Below are 18,702 nucleotides of genomic sequence, written 5' to 3'. Positions count from 1 at the left end.
CGATCTGTCAATGTTTTTCTCACATCAATTTTGTAGAACGCGTTTCGTTCGGCCGTGTTTTTTCGGATCTTGCGTGAGGACGGTTATCTTTTGCGTAATCGATGCAGGATTTGCACTAGACTTGCCACCAAGAGGTAGATTCTAGTGCTGCGCCGCCCGTGAGTTTTTCGGATTCGTGTTTTTTCGGGAATCGAGTGGGTAGAAAGTACGGAAGAACCATGGGAAACGTGCTCGCTGCTTCCAAACCGATCGCTGCCGGTGGTGGCCTTCCGCCGCCCCTCCCAGCAGAACCCGCCCTCGCTGCCACCGGCAAACCTTCGGCGGAGCCGGAGCAACCGCCTCTGACAAATCCTGGCACGATGGATGAACTGCACAAAAAATGCAAGGACGTGATGCCGGCCAATTTCGAGGGGGCCAAACTGATGATCAACAAGGGCCTCAGCAATCACTTCCAGGTGTCGCACACGATTAACCTCAACTCGTCCAACACGAGCGGGTACCGGTTCGGGGCCACCTACGTTGGCACCAAGCAGACCTCCCCACGGAAGCGTTCCCGGTGATCCTCGGGGACATTGATCCGGCCGGCAACCTGAACGCGAACATCATCCACCAGCTGACGCCGTTCGTGCGCTGCAAGTTTGCGTCCCAAATCCAGAACAGCAAGATCACTGCCGCCCAGCTCGCAACTGACTTTAAGGGGGATGATTACACGGCGTCGATCACCGTCGGAAATCCGAACATTATCAACGACTCGGGCGTGATTGTGAGCCACTATCTGCAGGCGGTAAGTTGGATTTGTTACGTTGCGTTACGGTGGACAACAGGATGAAGCAAACTGACTCACTTCACACTTGATTTTGGAACCATACTGCTCCAATAACTCAATCGACATAATTAAATAACAAACATTCAATATTACGCCCTTTTGAAATGTCAGTCTTCTAATCTAATCTAATCTAATCTAACCCTATCGCAGCCAGTCTTTCGAGGGCATCCTGGAGAATGCCTTAGGTTGATTAACGCCTAGCATCTTCTTGTCATTATTAACATTTGCAGTGCCCCATTGCATTAAATTGCATTGAAACATCATAAACGTTAAAGCGGCCAGGCCAACTGCGTAAAGTTTACCGCAAAGATGATTCTTTGAATTGGATTGAGTTTAAACACGAATGTTCAAACAACAATACATTTCTGAATCTACAGGGGAGGAAGAAACGTGGGGATCCCCCGCTCACGTTCCTGTTTGTTTAGGCAATTAATCGTTGGGAGCACCATGCTAAGAAGTTTTGGTGCTCCGGGACCCTCATGGATGGGACATCGTATTTCCACGAATGCCCTGGACACTATATGCCGTGGTTATAGCGCCACAACTCGCTCACTGTTGGTAAATTAGATAATATTAATTAAAAGGTAATAACATAGATCACCAATATCTGATGAGTATATAAAATTAAAAAGTTAAACTTTTTTGCTTAATTGTGTGCACGTGTAATTATTCTATGTTGTAAAAAATTATCAGACTCACCTTTAAGAAAATTGCTGAGTTCAAACATCTGAAAAGGAAAAGCATACCTGAGGAGGAACACAACCCTCTCGATCCCCTACCATTCAGATTCCAGTGTAGAAGAGACTTTCTCTCAATCGTTCCCTCCAGTGCCAGCAGGCACTTACTGTCGTGTAAGTCTTGTGGTCCAGAAGTCCAACGTTCCGGAGGTCATTCAGCAGGGCCTGCAGCTCGGTCAACTTGGTTCCATTCTCCATCACAACGTTGACGATGGTCGCCGGATTCATGTGCACCACGAAACCAACCTTGTGAAGCGTCTGGTCGCTTGTTCACCCGTCCGGATCTTTGGCTACGAGCAGGAGCTTGCAGCGCGAAACCTTAAAGCAACCCTCTAGCGCCGATTCGTAGTGCGGACAAAACCGGCACGCAACCCATCGTGGCCTTGATGGCGTTTGTCATGCCAGCGGTTTCTCGTACAACACGTCCAACTGCTCCTGAGTCAGTGTTTTCACCGAGATCCTATACTCCCTCAATCACTTCTCCGTCCCTCTTCCACGCCACTGTCTTGCCCACTGGGCCACTGGCCTAATCCAAAAATGTTCGCGTTGATCTAAAAACTTGAGAAAACCTGTTTTTTTTTCCTTAAAACTCGTCGTAGAAAAAAAACGACAGCAGAAAAAAACACGTCTGCCCACACGCCCGGCTTACTGCGATCTCCGTAGGAAATTGGACGGGCTTTCTGATAAAAATACACTACGCCCTTTTGAAATGTCAGTCTTGATTTAAAAATTGTTTTCGAAAAGATTTGACAATTTCACGGATGTTTCACATTTTATCACTGAAAATCGGACCATTAATTGTTGAGATATCGACGTTTGGGTGAGACTTAGAAAAAGTCAATTTTCATGTTTTTAAATCTTTGCATGACAAAGTTCAAAAAAGCAAAATATAGAGAATTTTCTCAGCTTTTCTAAAACTTTTTTTTTCAAAATTGGGGCACATGGGCACTAATTAAAAACGTTACTTAATCCACCTTTAGATGGTTGGCGCCTTCCTCACATTTAAAAGGTTGTCAGATCTTCAATGTTTTGGACGCGTTAGTGCATCTCCAGCGCGGGTAGCGAACATCGAAGCAAATCAAATTTGCACCCGACGTCAACCCCACCGCGGTACCTGTCGCGGCAGCAAATTTGCTCTCAGTTCTTCGGGATTTCACTTTGCTACCCGCTATTCTGCTGGTTTGCTACTGCGGCAAATGGAATGATGCACGGAAAACTGAATCATGCACGAAAAAATTTAATTGTTTTTTTATGTTAATAAAAATTTAAAAATTAAAGTTAAAAAAATTAAAATTAAAAGAAAAATAAAAAAAAAATTTAAAAAAAAAACTATAAAAAATAAAAAAATTAAAAAATTTCAAAAAGTTTAAAAAATATTTAAAAAAATTAAAAAAGTTTAAAAAATTAAAAAGATTTAAAATAAATTCAAAAAATTAAAAAAATCAAAAAAAAAATCAAAAAAATTAAAAAATTTAAACAATTTAAAAATATTTTTAAAAAAAAGGTAAACAAAATAAAAAAATAAAAATAATTTAAAAAATTAAAAAAAACATTAAAAAATTTACAAAATTTAAAAAAAAAAAAACAAAAAAAAATTAAAGAAAACTAAAAAAAAACAAAAAAAATTAAAGAAATTTAGAAACAAATCAAAAAAAAATATTTTTAAATTTAAAAAAATACAAAAACATTCAAATCTGAACAAAGATGGTCGCGTCCGGTTTGTTTGATTTTTCGCTCCGCGTTTTTTTCGTCTTCTGAGGATTTCCGTCAAATTCTTATCGGCTAGTTCTAGACGAACTTGTGAGTGGCAGTGGACAAGGTGGAGATGGTGGAGATATCCGGGATTCGCGTTGCGTTGCTGCATGTCCGGGAAGACGTCGCTGACCTGGGATAGAGCCTCAATCGCGCAGATGACAAGGAAATCTTGGCTGATTTGATGCGGCCGGATTGGCGGCTCCTAAGAACTTAGGAGCTGCAGGTTGGGACACAATCTGGCTGTGCCTTTCGAAGATTTTAAGATTTGCTGATTCTTGGTGAGAGCTTTTCATCATTATTTGCTAAATGATTATATTCCCTTATATTATTATACTATAAATTCAATAGCCCTCCTACCCCTTCCTCACTTAATTCCATTTTGCCCAAATCCACTTCCCCCTAAAAATATAATTATCTGCCAAATTTACACTAACAAACCACATCTAACTGATCCGGAGCGTTTGGTACGGTATGTCCACGCATCCTTCCTCCCCTGTAGATTCTGTGGAATGTGATCCGTTCATAGAATCCGCTCTGCGGTAAACATAACGCAGTAGGGCTGGCCGCTTTAATTTTTGTATTACATTTTCGGGTGATCTCGGATGTATTGCAATTATTAATATTGACAAGAAAAGTGCTTGGGGCGTAATCTAATCACAAGACTTTCCAGCATGCTTTCATCGGACTGGCTGCGTTTGTGTTAGATTAGATTAGATTAGACAAAAACATTCAAATATGAACAAAATCGGATAAAAACAACAAAAATTAAAAAAAAAAAACTACAATAATTTAAAAAATTCAAAAAAAATATATTTAAAAAAATTAAAATTAACAAATTTCAAGAAATTTAAAAAAAAATTAAAATATTTAAAACAATGGAAAAATAAAAAAAACTAAAAAAAAATAAGCTATTTCAATTTATAAAAAAAGCAACAAAAATTAAGCTACTTGAACGCATTTCAGAATTTTTGTATTTTTGAATTTTTGTATTTTTGAATTTTAAAATCTTCGAATTTTTGACTTTTTGAATTTTTTGATTTTTTGAAAAAAATAGCTTTTAGAACGCACTTTTGAATTTTTGTATTTTTAAATTTGTGAATTTTTGAATTTTTTAAATTTCTGAATTTTTAAATTTTTGATTTTTTTAATTTTTGAATTTTTGAATTTTTACGCGCGGTGGAAGACTCGGGGGCAAACTCGAGAGAAAATTTGGTGGGAATCAAATCGGGTAGCAAATTGTTTAACTTTCGACATTTTCGAAAAATGAAATTGCAGGCCAAGGATTGATACCTAAGAGCATGCAATGGCACTGACCTTGTTGCGTGCTCTTCGGTTGACGTCCACGTAAGGAACATCCTGGAAGGAGCGTAACTAACTACATCCGTAGTTCTGTTGGATCATCCGAATTATCTTGATCAGAACAGTATAGCTCTGGTTCCTTGCGAGTGTCCTATTTTCTTACCTCCACGTTGGCTTGGTTTTCATGATGACCTAGCTGGTGGCCTGTGGAAACGGATCGTAAACCTTTGACCACCGCGGGTCAGAGTCGAGACGGCTAAAAGAAAGGGGCGCGCCAGTGTGGGAAAGGGAAGTAATTTGTGATTGTAGACGGTATTGTTTTGATTCGCAGTATGTTGAGTCAACTGCTGTGGATGTACCTGATCATCGCAGAACGGGGTTTCTCTTGTTTCCATTTTATCTACCATCTATCTCCTATTTTTATTTTGCTCTACTGATTCTCACGTCTCTTCACTGATTCTTATATTCAATATTCATCATTTGATTTTGATTTTACTAACTTTTGATTCTCTTATCTCTCAAAGCTTTTCCACTCTTTTTTACCAATTGATACTGCTGTAACAAACTTTGTTTTTTTTTTCCTTAAAAATATACTTTTCCTTAATGTACTAGTAATATCAAGTCTATTTATCATTCGCCTAATCTTTTTTGATTTTATTGCGAATTTATTTATTTAAATAATTCTTTATCTTTCCTATAAATTACCATTACTATAATCTAAGCTTGTTTTGTATCTCTATTTATTAACTATTGTCTAATTTTACATCTAATACATCTAGCTTCTCATTTTTATTCTTCAAAATACGCTCATCATTTTCTTACCATAGAGTTATCTAAGTGCGCATGTATTGCGTGTACGTACACGAAAAAAAGTGAGGTTAAATTTTGTACCCGCCAGCAAAACAAATGGCTTGCTAATGTTCGTGAGAACGGGCTTAGATAACTCTATTGATACTTGATTTTTATAAAATAAATTCTCTTTCACTGTCTATTGTTTTCAATCTTCACCCTTTTTTACAAACAAGTGAGTTACTCAATTTATGGAATGGTTAAAGGATTAACACAAATATTACTATTGTATTTTTGGTAAACTTTTATAACATGCTTAGGACCAAAAATTGTAACAAAACACCGCGACAAAAGAAATAGCAACAGATAAACAGACTCAACAATAGGGAAGATTTCAGGAGAAAACAATACACAGTAAAATGACTATTAATTTTTGAATTCAAACTGAAAATAAAACAGTTTTTGCATTAATGAAAGTTGTTAGGCACACTTTAAATGGTTAGGCGCTTATACTTACATCAAATTCTACTTAATGTACCACCCCCGGCCGAGTTAAAATGCGTAACCGGAAAAGAAGGTGTGCATGCCTGGCACGAACACTCAAAGCGTGTTCTAGCGTGCTGCTCGTACTGACTCAGAGCAAGGGTGAGATGTAGGTGTAAGGGCAGTGCGTGTTCGTCGGGAACCTAGTGCATAAGATCGGTCAAGGCCCGTTCTTACACTGAAAATTGCGAATTGCGAAATTGCGATTTTATAGCCTTTCCTCAGTAAGGTGAGGATGGCAAAACTCCAGAATTAAAGAAATATGAATAGTAACCATTGTAAATAAATTTGATTAACTTTTATTTTTATATTTAATCAGGAAAATATTATGCATCGGTGGTCCCCTCGTTATTTTTCGTTTAGCCCAGTTAGAGAGCAGCATTCGGTGAGTGGGCTACGTTCTCAGTCAAGTTACCGAACAAGTACTGTAACTTAAAAACGATGCACTTTTTCTAAATTTCACTGAAGTACTTTTTTATTGCAAATTCGATTTTACCTCGATTTTTTGAAAAAAAAAATCAGTATTGATTCAAAAAATCATTACTCGGTTAGTAATTTATTGCACATTCTGAAAATTTCTGAAGAGTTGGCATTTGATGTCCCCTAAAACATATAAAAAATGTGTTTTTTTGTTACAAATGAAGTTTTAGTGACAAAGAGTTATATTAAAAATTAGTGTAGTGTAGTCCTTATCCATTCCTATAACTTTGCCAAAGACACCAAATCGATCAAAAAATTCTTCCAAAAGATAAAGATTTGAGTTTTCATTTATCATTTTTGTATGGACAGCTGTCAAATTTGTATGGAAAATTATATGGACAAACTACTGATGCAAAATGGCTTCTTTGGGCATACCAAAAGCACCGAAAAAGTTTCAGCCGGATTGAAAAATACAAAAAAATAAATTAAATTAAAAAAAATTCCGATTCCGTAGAGAATTGCTCAGACGGTATTTTTTTATCCGCAATTCTTCAAACAGCAGCTAAATTCATTTCCCTCTCTTTCCACCCGTAGGTAACCAACCGTCTGACGCTGGGAGGCGAGCTCGCATACCAGTATGGTCCGGCCGTGCCCGGTGGCCAGATTGCGATCATGTCCGCCGCCGCCCGGTACGCCACCGAACTGTCCACCTGGTCCGGCACGATCGGCGTCGCGGGTGTCCACCTGTGCTACTACCAAAGGGCCAGCGAACAGTTGCAGCTTGGCGTCGAAGTGGAGGCCAACTTGCGGATGCAGGAAGCGGTCGCCACCATCGGCTACCAGATCGATCTGCCCAAGTCCGAGCTCGTGTTCCGTGGCATGGTGGACACGAACTGGACGGTGGCCGCCGTGCTCGAGAAGAAGCTGCAGCCGCTGCCATTCACGTTCGCACTCAGTGGCATCCTGAACCACACCAAGAATCAGTTCCGGCTGGGCTGTGGACTTATTATCGGTTAAGGTTTAGACATTCTATAGGCATTTTAAAGAAAGCAGAGTTCAAAATATAACTTCAAAACAGTTTGACCCGTAAACAAGCATTTCAGTTTCTATTTTTCTTTGGACAAAAAAAAAATACGCAAAAGCACGAAACGAAAGTTAGTCCGTTAGCAAGCAATTGTTGTACACTAAAGAGAATAATAATTGTAACCCAATGCATAGCTGGAAAATTATGACAAGAAATAAATACAATACACTACAACAAAGTTAAAAGCGCTTACACTGCAATGTAAGAGATTTGTTATGTCCGATCAAGCCCGGTAGGAATGCTGAGTGAATTGGGTTTTATTCCAGTCCAAACTATAGTCACTTAACCAAGAAATGAATTTGCGCTTTTACGTTCCTTTCCAAGCAATCAATAAAGCAAAGTCACTGTAAACTTGTTCCGCTGTGTTTTAGTAGGAAAGAAATCAGGCTGTTGCTACAGCATTCGATCGTAATGTTTGCCTCATCATACCTATTTATTGCCGGATTAATTGTCAGTACTTATGATGGTTTTTTTTTTTTGCAAATTGTATTTTTTGCTTTGCTTATTGCAGTTCTTTCGGCCTTTTAAATTTGCCATAACTTTTGCTACATAAAAGCTAGTGCCTTGAACTGAGTCGATTGTGGACGGTAGAGCAACGCGTGTGCCTTGCAAATTTTTCATGTTTCGAGCGTATTTTTTTCAGTAATTGGGGTTTGTTTGTGAGCTTTAATTAAGATTACATTGATTGTTTTGTGATTTTAAAAGCCCTTTCCTATATATGCATTAGAGTGGTCCAAATCCGGACTTTTTTGGGACTACCCCCTGAAATCAAAGATTGACCCATCACTAGGCTAAATTCCAAATTTGAGCTCATTCTGACCACGGGAACCCCTCCCTCCAATCGCTTAAAGTTTGTATGGGAAAAATCGTCAAAATGTATGGAGAAAAGCAACTGTTTTACTTTTCTACCTGTGGAAGGCGCCATAATTATCCGATTCTTACCATTTCTCAAATGTAGAACCTTCATTAAAATTAAAACAACTTTCCCGAAGACACCATATTTTTAGGATTTTTTCCCGCGAAGTTATTAGCGCCCAAAGCTGACCATTTTTGCGCGGCCAGCTGTAAGGGGCTACCTAACAACGATGTTTATTTCCAATTCGTACACGCACGTGCTCTCTCTCAGGTTCAAACTCTCTCACGAGCTTGCTCGCCTGCCTGCCTGCCTGTTTATTTACCTACAAGCGCTCGATGTTTCTCTGCTTGGACTTTTGTCGTCGTCGTCGTCGTCGTTTTCGTTTGCGGTCCGCTGCGCTGCGTTTTATTGTTGCATGTTTATTATAATTTCCAACTAAAATAGCAGGTTTGATTTGAGATATAAAATTTAATGTAGGGGAGTTTGGGGTAATATGGACAGTGGGGGTAATTTGGACACCCCTTAAAAAATCACGGTTTCTTCGGATATAAAGTGAAAACGGCAATTTAAGTGATAAGGCTAGTACTAGTAATGGCCTAGGAGTATGGACAAATCAAAAAAGTTGGAATAGGTTAAGTAGTTTTGGTATAGTATGTGAAAGTTTCCAAAGGCCGGTTGGCACTGCCTTAAGTTGTAATATTTATATGGCAAAAAAGTGGACATTTTTTGTTTAAGGGGGTTGCTTGGACGATGTCTGAGATATGTACGTATCAAAATTGTGCATTTTTATCATCAAAAATTGCAATTTATGATAGACCATGCTATGGGGGTAATTTGGACATGGCTTGTGGGGTAATTTGGACATAACTGAAAGTCTACCTGTCAGGTAAAAAATAACTTTCATGGTTGGTTGAGTTCTTAAAGGGATTTAGAGGGATTTAAAATGTCAAAACACTCAAAAAGGAATGTGAGCAATCAGAACTTTCACAAAATCCCTATTTTTTAATTTAGATAAATTTATTGCAATATTCAAATGGATGAAATTTGATTACTGCACATTTAGCTTTTAGTCAATTTCTGTGAAATATCTAATTTCTATGCTGGTTTACAAAAATATCAAAACTTGAAGGGCTACATGTAAAATTAAAAAAAAAGATGGTTTCAGGTTAATTAGTTTTATATAAAGATTGATTTATATAAATCTAAACAATACCTTAATCACTAAAAACTATACTTGTGCCTTATCCAGAATCAATGTTTAAATCATTTCAGAATTAATGATTGAATTATGTATACAACACTGAACCATTTGTTATCTTCCTATTGAAATATAGTTCTATCACAAAATCATTATTTATACCTTTGATGAAATATTGTGAGCAAAATAAACACATCAAAATATAAAACAATTACAAAAACATGCTCAAAAAATCAAATGTTAAACTTATTCTTCAACATGTGTCCAAATTACCCCACAAAAGGTGTCCATATTACCCCACAAGGTATGTCCATATTACCCCACAAGGTATGTCCATATTACCCCACAAGGTATGTCCATATTACCCCACAAGGCATGTCCAAATTACCCCCCAAGGCATGTCCAAATTACCCCATAGGGGTGTTCATATTACCCCCACACAAAAATGTGGGGGTAATTTGGACACCTTTTAATTTTTGCGGTAAAAATGGGTTTTTCATCAAAATTTATCGAAATGAATGACATTTCTCCATCAAATATGGTCTCTATTATCCTCTGGTGTCATCAACATTCCTTTAAAATATCCATACAGCCCGTGGCAGAGCAATTTCCTTAGGGTGTCCAAATTACCCCACACTCCCCTAATATGTGATCAACAAAAGATATCATATTATAAGAGCGTGTGAGAGAGAATACAAATTTGATGAATTAGTTCATCCATGAATCGTCATCTGTTCTGATCCAAACCTAATTGCAAACGTTTTGGATTTTAATTTATCTGCTTTTGTTACAAGAAATACCATGCAGTTTTTTTTTAGATAAAAAATGAAGGAATTTTCTTTAGATTTTTTTAAACTGAATCCAAATGAGTATCTTAAAGGAAGGCCGCAACTGCAATCTGAAGGTAGTTAACGATTGTGCAGAAAGAGATGTTTCCTGAATCGAAAAATGTACAGGTGAACTGAAAAAAAATGATAAACAGTTGCAGGTGGTCTAGGAACACAGAAAGTAATTTCCAGAAAGAATAAAAAAATAATTTTGGAGAGTGGAAATTTGCAGCAATAATTGTAAAATTGCCTTGATTTGTACTAAAGTATAATTTTTAGAGGTGGGCAAAATCGCTCTTTTTAGGAGCTGCTCATTTTCGTTCGCTCATTAAAAAGAGCCGCTCTTTTGAACGGCTCTTTCGCTCTTTTTCAAAATTTGGATGAAAAGGTTTTTTTAGGAATCGTGTGATTTTATAACACATTGGACTTTTATAAATTATTTGATAAAAAAAATTAAACTGAAAACGAGAAGATGCCCTTGAAAACCATAGGTCTTGGTGATCTTCATGTCAAGATTTCTACTCTTAGGGAGCGTTCTTTTATTACGTAACGCAGTAGGGGGGGAGGGGGGGTCGGAGGCCGTGTTACGCTCCATACAAAATTTTTAAAATTTGTATGGAAATTTTGTTACGAGGGGGGAGAGGTGGTCTAAAAGTCCGATTTTTCGCGTTACGTAATAAAAGAACGCTCCCTTACCTAAACAAACGAGTAATAGAATGGCATCCAAACTTAAATCTAGCATGCCGGAAAAATTGCTTGTAATTTTAAAATTGTATTAATTTCTACATGAATTGAAATAATGCTAATATTTTATTTGTAGAAAATATTTTGCGAACTTTTTCTACATTCTGATTGAATCGATAAAATATTCAGTATTCAGTACATTTTTGGTAAGATTTTAACAAATCATTTACTTTTGGGATTAATTTTTATAAGCATTGACATTTTTGAAATTGCATTTCCAATTCTCAAAAACAAATTTAATACTATTTTTTTTGAAAATTCAATAAATTATATTTATATCAAAAATCATGCCATCTTGAAACGGCTCTTTCAAAGGAACCGTGGTTCTTTTTTTGTGAGCCACGGTTCGTTTGCTCTTTTCAGTGAACTGGCTCTTTGAGCGGCTCACTCTTTTTTTGCCCACCTCTAATATTTTTGTTAAAGCAAACTACCTAAAGGAACAACGTTTGAGAAATGGTAAGAATCGGATAATTATGGCGCCTTCCACAGGTAAAAATGTAAAACAGTTGCTTTTCTCCATACATTTTGACGATTTTTCCCATACAAACTTTAAGCGATTGGAGGGAGGGGTTCCCGTGGTCAGAATGAGCTCAAATTTGGAATTTAGCCTAGTGATGGGTCAATCTTTGGTTTCAGGGGGTAGTCCCAAAAAAGTCCAGATTTGGACCACCCTAATGTGCATTCATTTTTCAAATAATGTGTTAAATTTTCACGGTGAAAAAGTCATTTTTATAGAATCGTTTATTGAAAGACACGCTGACATTTAGGATAGAGTACGCTGGCCACGATAACGTCCAGACTCGTTTTTGCATTTCCATCTCTTCCATTTAAATTTCGTTGTATCTCTGTAAAGATTCGATTGTGAGCAGCCGGACCACGCGGATATTCTGCATCGTGTTTTTCGGAGCCTATTATTTTATATTTTATTTTTAATAAGTCCTTCTTTTATCATCGTTGATCGGAAGAACGCCGCCGGTTTAGTTCGTTTAAGTTAATGTTTCAATTATGTATAATGGCCCGCTGGTCAATTGTATAGTGATTTTACACTTTTTCAAAATTAAAGTATTTTAAACATTTGCTATTCTTTTTTACATTTTGTTTTTACATGTGTGTGGTGAAAGTGAAACTAGTAAATATTCATCAAACATTTTTAGAAATTCTGGCTTTCAGGATTTAGGCAGACTAAATTGTGAAATCGGAAGAAATGTGGCAGTTGCAAGTATCTTACAAAGCTTTTTTCGACAACCATTCCTTCGCTCATTATTAAAAATTGACTCGAAAAATCAAGGGCAAAAATATTTTTTCAAGATATCCTTAAAATTCGAAAAATGTAGTTCAATCAGCTGAAATCAATTAAAAATGCATTCCTCTGCGTTTAGAATCATTTTGAGCATGTTCTGGTTAAGAAAAAAATATTTTAATTTTTTGTCGAATCTTACATTTTTCGAAAATAATTATTGCAATTCAACTTTACGGGTGCTTAAAACATTTTCTAACAATTTATCGTTGAAATATTGAAAGCCTGGCTTTCAAGCGATTTTTTATTAGTCACATAGACTCTAATGCTATGCTATACTATTTTTGCGGAAGTATATTATTGAAACTCAGCGTGCAAATTCGGTTGGAAATCTGCTGCAAAAGCGCTGTTAGTGCAGATATGAAAACTGGTTAGCTTTTGCTCGCAGCTGTTAAAGCGCTGTTAGTGCTGTACAGTGACATGATTTAGTGCTGTTTGGTTACTTGGGCGTAACCAGTCAGCCACGGCCGCGCTCCCTCTTTAGAGAACTTCATATGAGAACGCAAAGTGGGCCCACTTTGCCCACTTCCTGGATTCCATAATAATTTCAAAAACCATCCCAAGGGCCGTACAGAAGACCTCGGTTATATTACATCGTGCTGCCATCCTGTTTTTTTAAGTGCGAGAGTGAAAAAGTGCTGAGTCATCGTCTAAAAATAGACGGCGTCCTATCTCGCCCAGCAAAATGAAGTCGATAAAGTAGTCGGTTTGATGGAGAAAAAGTGGAAAACGTGGCCATCCCCCTATGTTCAGCGACGAACAATAAAATGAAATAATAGGCGGATGGCTTCGCTATTTTTAGACCACGTTTTCCACTTTTTCTCATCGAAACCGACTACTTTATCGACTTCATTTTGCTGGGCGAGATAGGACGCCGCCTATTTTTAGACGATGACTCAGCACTTTTCCACTCTTGCACTTAAAAAAACCAGGTGGCAGCACGATGTAACGCCACGTCCCAATTACAAATCTGGAGTTTTTTTTTTTTTTTTGAAAAGGTCCAATAAACCAAATTTTGAGTTTTTGCTTTTTGGGTGTTTTTTTAATGACTCAGGGCGGTTTCAAAAACACTTAAAAAGCAAAAACTGGAAATTTCGTTTATTGGACCTTTTCAAAAAAAACTCCCTAAATAAACAATTTCGGATTCAACTAAAACCAACACTCCGCATTCCAGGTTTTGAGGATCTTGTTTTATTTTTTCCTGTTTTTTTTTCATCTTTTCATTTGCTTGCTTACAGCTAGTTACGTTACAATATTTTTTTGTTGTTACACCTTTCAATTTTTGCAACTACACTCTACGTTCACGTTTACAGCAAGAGATTGTTGGATTGTGTTTTTATGTTTTGAACATCACTTTTTTTATTTGCGGAGAATAAATTCGAGATTTGCAAAAGGGTGAAAATGCATCCGCCTTGCTTGCCTGTTGCTTTCTTCTCTTCTGGCCCAATTCTCTAACCCTGTTGGGACTTCAACATCACAAAACACGCTGCCTTGTTTGCTGCTGCTGCTGCTGTTGGTGCGGTCCGTTGCCGTTTCAAAAACCGAAAGATGACCGATTTTTGTTTAATTTTACTTCGTTGCTAGTTAAACAAGTTCAGAAGACAGAATTTTCAAGTCTTTTTTTTTTCAAGTGGAGGTGCGCTCGACGAATTGTAAGAACATTTGGGTGGTTTCGCGGGGCCTCGTTTTACGGAAGGGTTGACCGCGGGATTGGTTCGGAGCGCGCGGGATTCGTTCGTGGTTCTACGAAAAGTGTCTTCCTGCGTTGTTTAACCGTTGCCTTGCCTTGATTTTTTTTAGTTTTTTTTGTTTAAGTAATTCTTTTCTCACGTCATCTTTTTTATTTAATTGTAAGTATCACCCTAATCATAATAATATAAGTAATTAATAATTCTAGTATAAATTTCACCGATGTTTTTTTTAAGTCTGCAGACATTTCTGATTGATTTTGGTAAACTTAAGTGGGTCTTTGAGGGTGTGTGTGTGTGTGTGTCAATGAGAGAATTTTGGTTTGCGTTTGCTCTGCGTAAAAAAGAACCGAAATGACTTATTTTCTAGACAACTTTCCCCCCTTCAATTTTTGCATGTAACACTTATCAATTACGTTCACTAATTTGTGTTGTGTCTATTGTGGTGGCGCGCGCTGATGCTAAACTTTTAGTGGAACCTAAAAGAGACGTGCTTTCTGCTCTCTACGCACAGATTTGAAGCCACTAATTACTAGTTTTTATTTCGTTTATCCTCGGAGAGACGAATCAAAGAAAAATGAAAGAATATGAAACAAAAAAATCCCCCTTTTTTGGCGTCGGAGGAAGGAAGTCAAATGCCGAATGGACGTTTTGTTCTGCTTGATGCATTTTAAAAATAAATTAGAAAAAAAGCCGCAACGACGATTTGCATTTTGTCAACGATTTGTTTTCTTTTGTAAGATACACACACATATTTACGAGTCCTATAAGGATTAGTTCAAATGTCTAACGTTTTACGCTGTTGGGATTCATTTTGATTTTTTTTTTATTTTGGTTTCATTAATTCAACATTCAATGCAATAACAGTGGTTTCTCTTAACATTAGTACTTCATCTGCCTTTGTTTGTCAAAATAACACACATTTACACGATTCACTACCGCGCCGCGGACCACGTGGTCACGCTAGATTTGACCACGAGGTTAATAGTCTACTTTTAGGTTTTTGTTTCGGCGGGACCTAACACGGGTGCACGAGGGAGGTGGCGTGGTGGAATAGACTCCACCATTTTTAAAAGAGTGGAACTATTAATTTCAAAAGAGAAAAATTCTTTAATTAAATTTAAAAAAGAGACTGCTTTACACTTAATTTTTTTTTAAATTAAAATCACTTTCATGATTGATGCTTTTCTCACAAAATCAATTGCAAAAGCTTCCTTGAATGCGCCTGAATACATGCAAAAATGCCAATCTGGTGATAATGATTAACCTTTTGGTGTATTGTTTGTTATCGTAGCTATTGAAGTATTTCACCAAATTAAATAATTTTCTACGGCGATTTATTGGATCTAAAGACGGAGCGAATGATACTGATTCGAGTAAAATCGGTTAAGCCAGTTCCGAGAAAATCAAGTAACAAAAAAAAATGTAAAAACACACACTTTAATCATAGTTATATTCAATTAAAAAAATACTTTGTGGCCTTTTTTGACAGAAAAAGTCTTGGCTTAGCAAATCGTTCCAAATAGAACAAAAAACAATTAAAACAAAAAATAAATAAACATAAATGGTCTCTAAACGCTTTTTTTGCAGTTGTACACAAAAATTTACAAAGGGCTTTAGGACCTTATTCGCACCCTCAATTTTGAACTGTCAAAGTGGAACCAATTTACTGATCGCCGAAAGTAGAGAGTATTGTTATTAAAAAAATGGGAGTTGTTTATGGAGTCGGTGCGGTTTTATCCATCCAGAAACTGACTTTATTGTTTGATTCCGTTTGAAAATCTGGTTTAGTGAAAATCATCTCTGTTTGTTGGATCAGCTTCGCTAGAATTAGCAGCAGGATTCCAAAATCAGCCAGGGAATTTATCTGCGACATTGCAGAATGACACTCTCGCCGCAGTTCTTCGTCATCCTTTAAAAAGAAAAAAATCTAAACGAGCGAAACGCGACAAAAAAGTCAGAAAAAAAATTAAAAAGTCAGAAAAAAGTCATGCATGTGCTTGAGCAGCCTCCTACTTTGTATACTTTGTAAATGTAAACAAAGTGGAATCATTCGAAAATCACGTTACGCATTCTCTCTGTTCATCACCCAGCTTATTAGTATCAAACTCAAACTGGTCAAACTGCTGTCACAGACGATACAGCCCAGTCAAATCAATCCGAATTCTGAAACGGAATCTAATTAGAATCGTATACAAATTCCGTTTCAAACGCAACAACCGGTTCGAACACGGAACCGGTTGTTGCGTTTGAAACGGAATTTGTATACGATTCAAATTAGGTTCCGTTTCAGAATTCGGATTGATTTGACTGGGAGTTTTCGTGACAAAACAAACGTGTGATACCCCATTCGTATGAGCTACTTATTCAAATACACTCAAACCCCGATGGTTTGACACCAACGAACGGGGTCACTTTTCAGTTTGACACTCCTTTTACACGGATTTCACACACACTACCAAAAGTTTGTTTTGACATTGTGCGTGAGCGCCGAGTAAAAAGTGACAGTTCATCACTTTTTAGTTTGACTTTGATCAACCAACGGGGTACAAACTAAAAAAGTGTCAAACGAAAAAGTGACCAACCACCGGAGGTTGAGTGTATTACGATAAGGTTACAAAGGAAATTCGCAAATTCAAATGAGTGAATCCGGTCTTGCTAGTTGGAACGACTGACAGCTACCAAAGGCACGGATCCGCGTGCTCTGAAATCGCCAACAATGCGGATAAAATGTCATCATTAATTTGACAACTCATTTTGACGTTTTAGTGTTTTTTTAGTTCGAATACGCAACGCATTCGAATCAGCAGACATTCAGAGTAAAGGCTAGTCTGTAGATCGGACGGAAAGGGGTCAAGAAACAGCTTTACGAACAGCAGAGCAAAGGAGAGGGAGCGATTTCTTTCACCCTCTCTGACTTGCTTGCGCTGCCGCTGCTGCCCATTTGATTTTTTTTCTTGACCGGTTCCTTCCGAAGTCCGCTTAACGAGGTTCAAATAAGCGACTCCGCTCTTCTGTACAAGACCAACTTCGTTGCCGCATCTTGTCGGAATCTCTTCCAGAAAAGATTCGACAACAAATTGTACTGGTTTGACGATTGCTGTGGGAGACGAAAAGTCCGGTTATACCACAGCTGGCATAAGACAATAAACTGAAACCCCGATAGTTTGACACCAATTTTTGTCAAACGAACTATTTAATTTGACACCCTTTTGACAGAGAACTTACACATTCCACCAAACGTTTGGATTGAGAGTAAGTTTTAGTCCCATGCAAAAAGTGACAGTTCGTCCTGGTTCGTCAGTTTTTAGTTTGACTTTGTCAATCGCGAAGTAGGCGAAACCGGACCCAAAATCGGACTTATTTGAACGAGGTTTGTTCCCATGTTTGAAAAGCAGTGTCTCTCAAGGAGCTATAACACTACCGCAAACAAACAAACTCGCACTTTTTCGTGTTTGACAGTTTACCAAACCCGCAAACAAGGCAAAATGTTTGCAGGCTGACGTTTGTACAAACAAATCCAGGCAAACAAACAAAGCGGCCAAACTGTCAAGAATAGCGAGTTTGTTTGTTTGTTAGTTTTCCGGGGAATCGGGTCCATTTGCCCCAGCTCCTCAATTATCAGCATTTTTTTTCTAGAAAACGGCTTTAAACGGTCATCCAAAATGCACTCAGCTTATGTGAAAATGTCCCTGGAATCTAGCAAGAATAGACCGAAAAAAACATCTAGGACTCATTAAAAGGCCAATTGGGTACTAAAGCCCTATGTCAATTTTTATGTACAACGGTAAAAAACACGATTAAAAACTATTTCTGATCACTTTTTTTCATTTTAATGCAAAATTTTTTTTTTGCAGGACAACATTTTTTCGATGGATTAACTATGGTCTCCTTGGAACGAACTGTCAAGTAGGAGCTTTTCTGTCAAGAAGGACCGCGAGGCTAATTTTTTAAAATTGATTTAAAAATCCATTTTAAACTCTTTGTGGTCGTACAAAGGGTCATTGTACTCAGAATAATAAGCTTTATCGCTGTAAACTATAATATCAGCAATCTAAGCTTCATTTTAGGACCCAATTCCGCTATAAAAGCATTGTTAAAAGTTTTGACATTTTAAGTCAGTTTAAAAAAATGCTTATCGGCAAGGTCATTTGAATACTTTAAGTATGACTAATTGCACTTGATAGTTGAAATAGGGGCAGGGGGGCAGAATGGCCCGCCTAAGTAAAATGCGTCAAAACCCATAGAAAAACATACAAATTTATGAATTCAATGTAGTAGGCTTATGCTTTGGGATGTTCCCTTCAATGTAGTATACTTGGTTGATGAAAATGTTTAGCTTGAAATTATTTTTGAGCCACTTTAAAAAATAATGTTTTTTCAACTACTTTTCCAGGGTGCGGGGCAGGATGAGCCACCCTGCGTGGCAGGATAGCCACCATAGAAAACAAGCAATTTTGTCTAATACAACGTTGAAGGGAGATAAGAAATGGCTTTAGGGATTTTTCTTACATAGATTCCATGAAGTTAGACCACTTTTATGAAAATAGTCAATTACCAAAACAAACATTTTTGAAAATAGTGCTAATATGTAGTATTAAAACGCTATCTTTACAAATAAGCATCAAAACAACTAAAA

The 18,702-nt window shown here is 37.3% G+C and overlaps 1 protein-coding gene across 1 annotated transcript; it reads left to right on the top strand.

The window, feature by feature from the left end:
• On the top strand, positions 1-7,808 carry LOC6033814 (mitochondrial import receptor subunit TOM40 homolog 1). The gene is given in 3 exon segments (XM_001844159.2): positions 1-540; positions 543-784; positions 6,964-7,808. Coding segments are annotated over 3 exon segments (987 nt in total). The 5' UTR covers positions 1-218; the 3' UTR covers positions 7,387-7,808.
• The last annotated feature ends 10,894 nt before the right edge of the window (positions 7,809-18,702 follow it).

Source organism: Culex quinquefasciatus, chromosome 3 (assembly GCF_015732765.1).
Source record: "Culex quinquefasciatus strain JHB chromosome 3, VPISU_Cqui_1.0_pri_paternal, whole genome shotgun sequence".
In the NCBI taxonomy this organism is placed as follows: Eukaryota; Metazoa; Arthropoda; class Insecta; order Diptera; family Culicidae; genus Culex; species Culex quinquefasciatus.
This window is presented reverse-complemented; position numbering and strand designations above follow the sequence as displayed.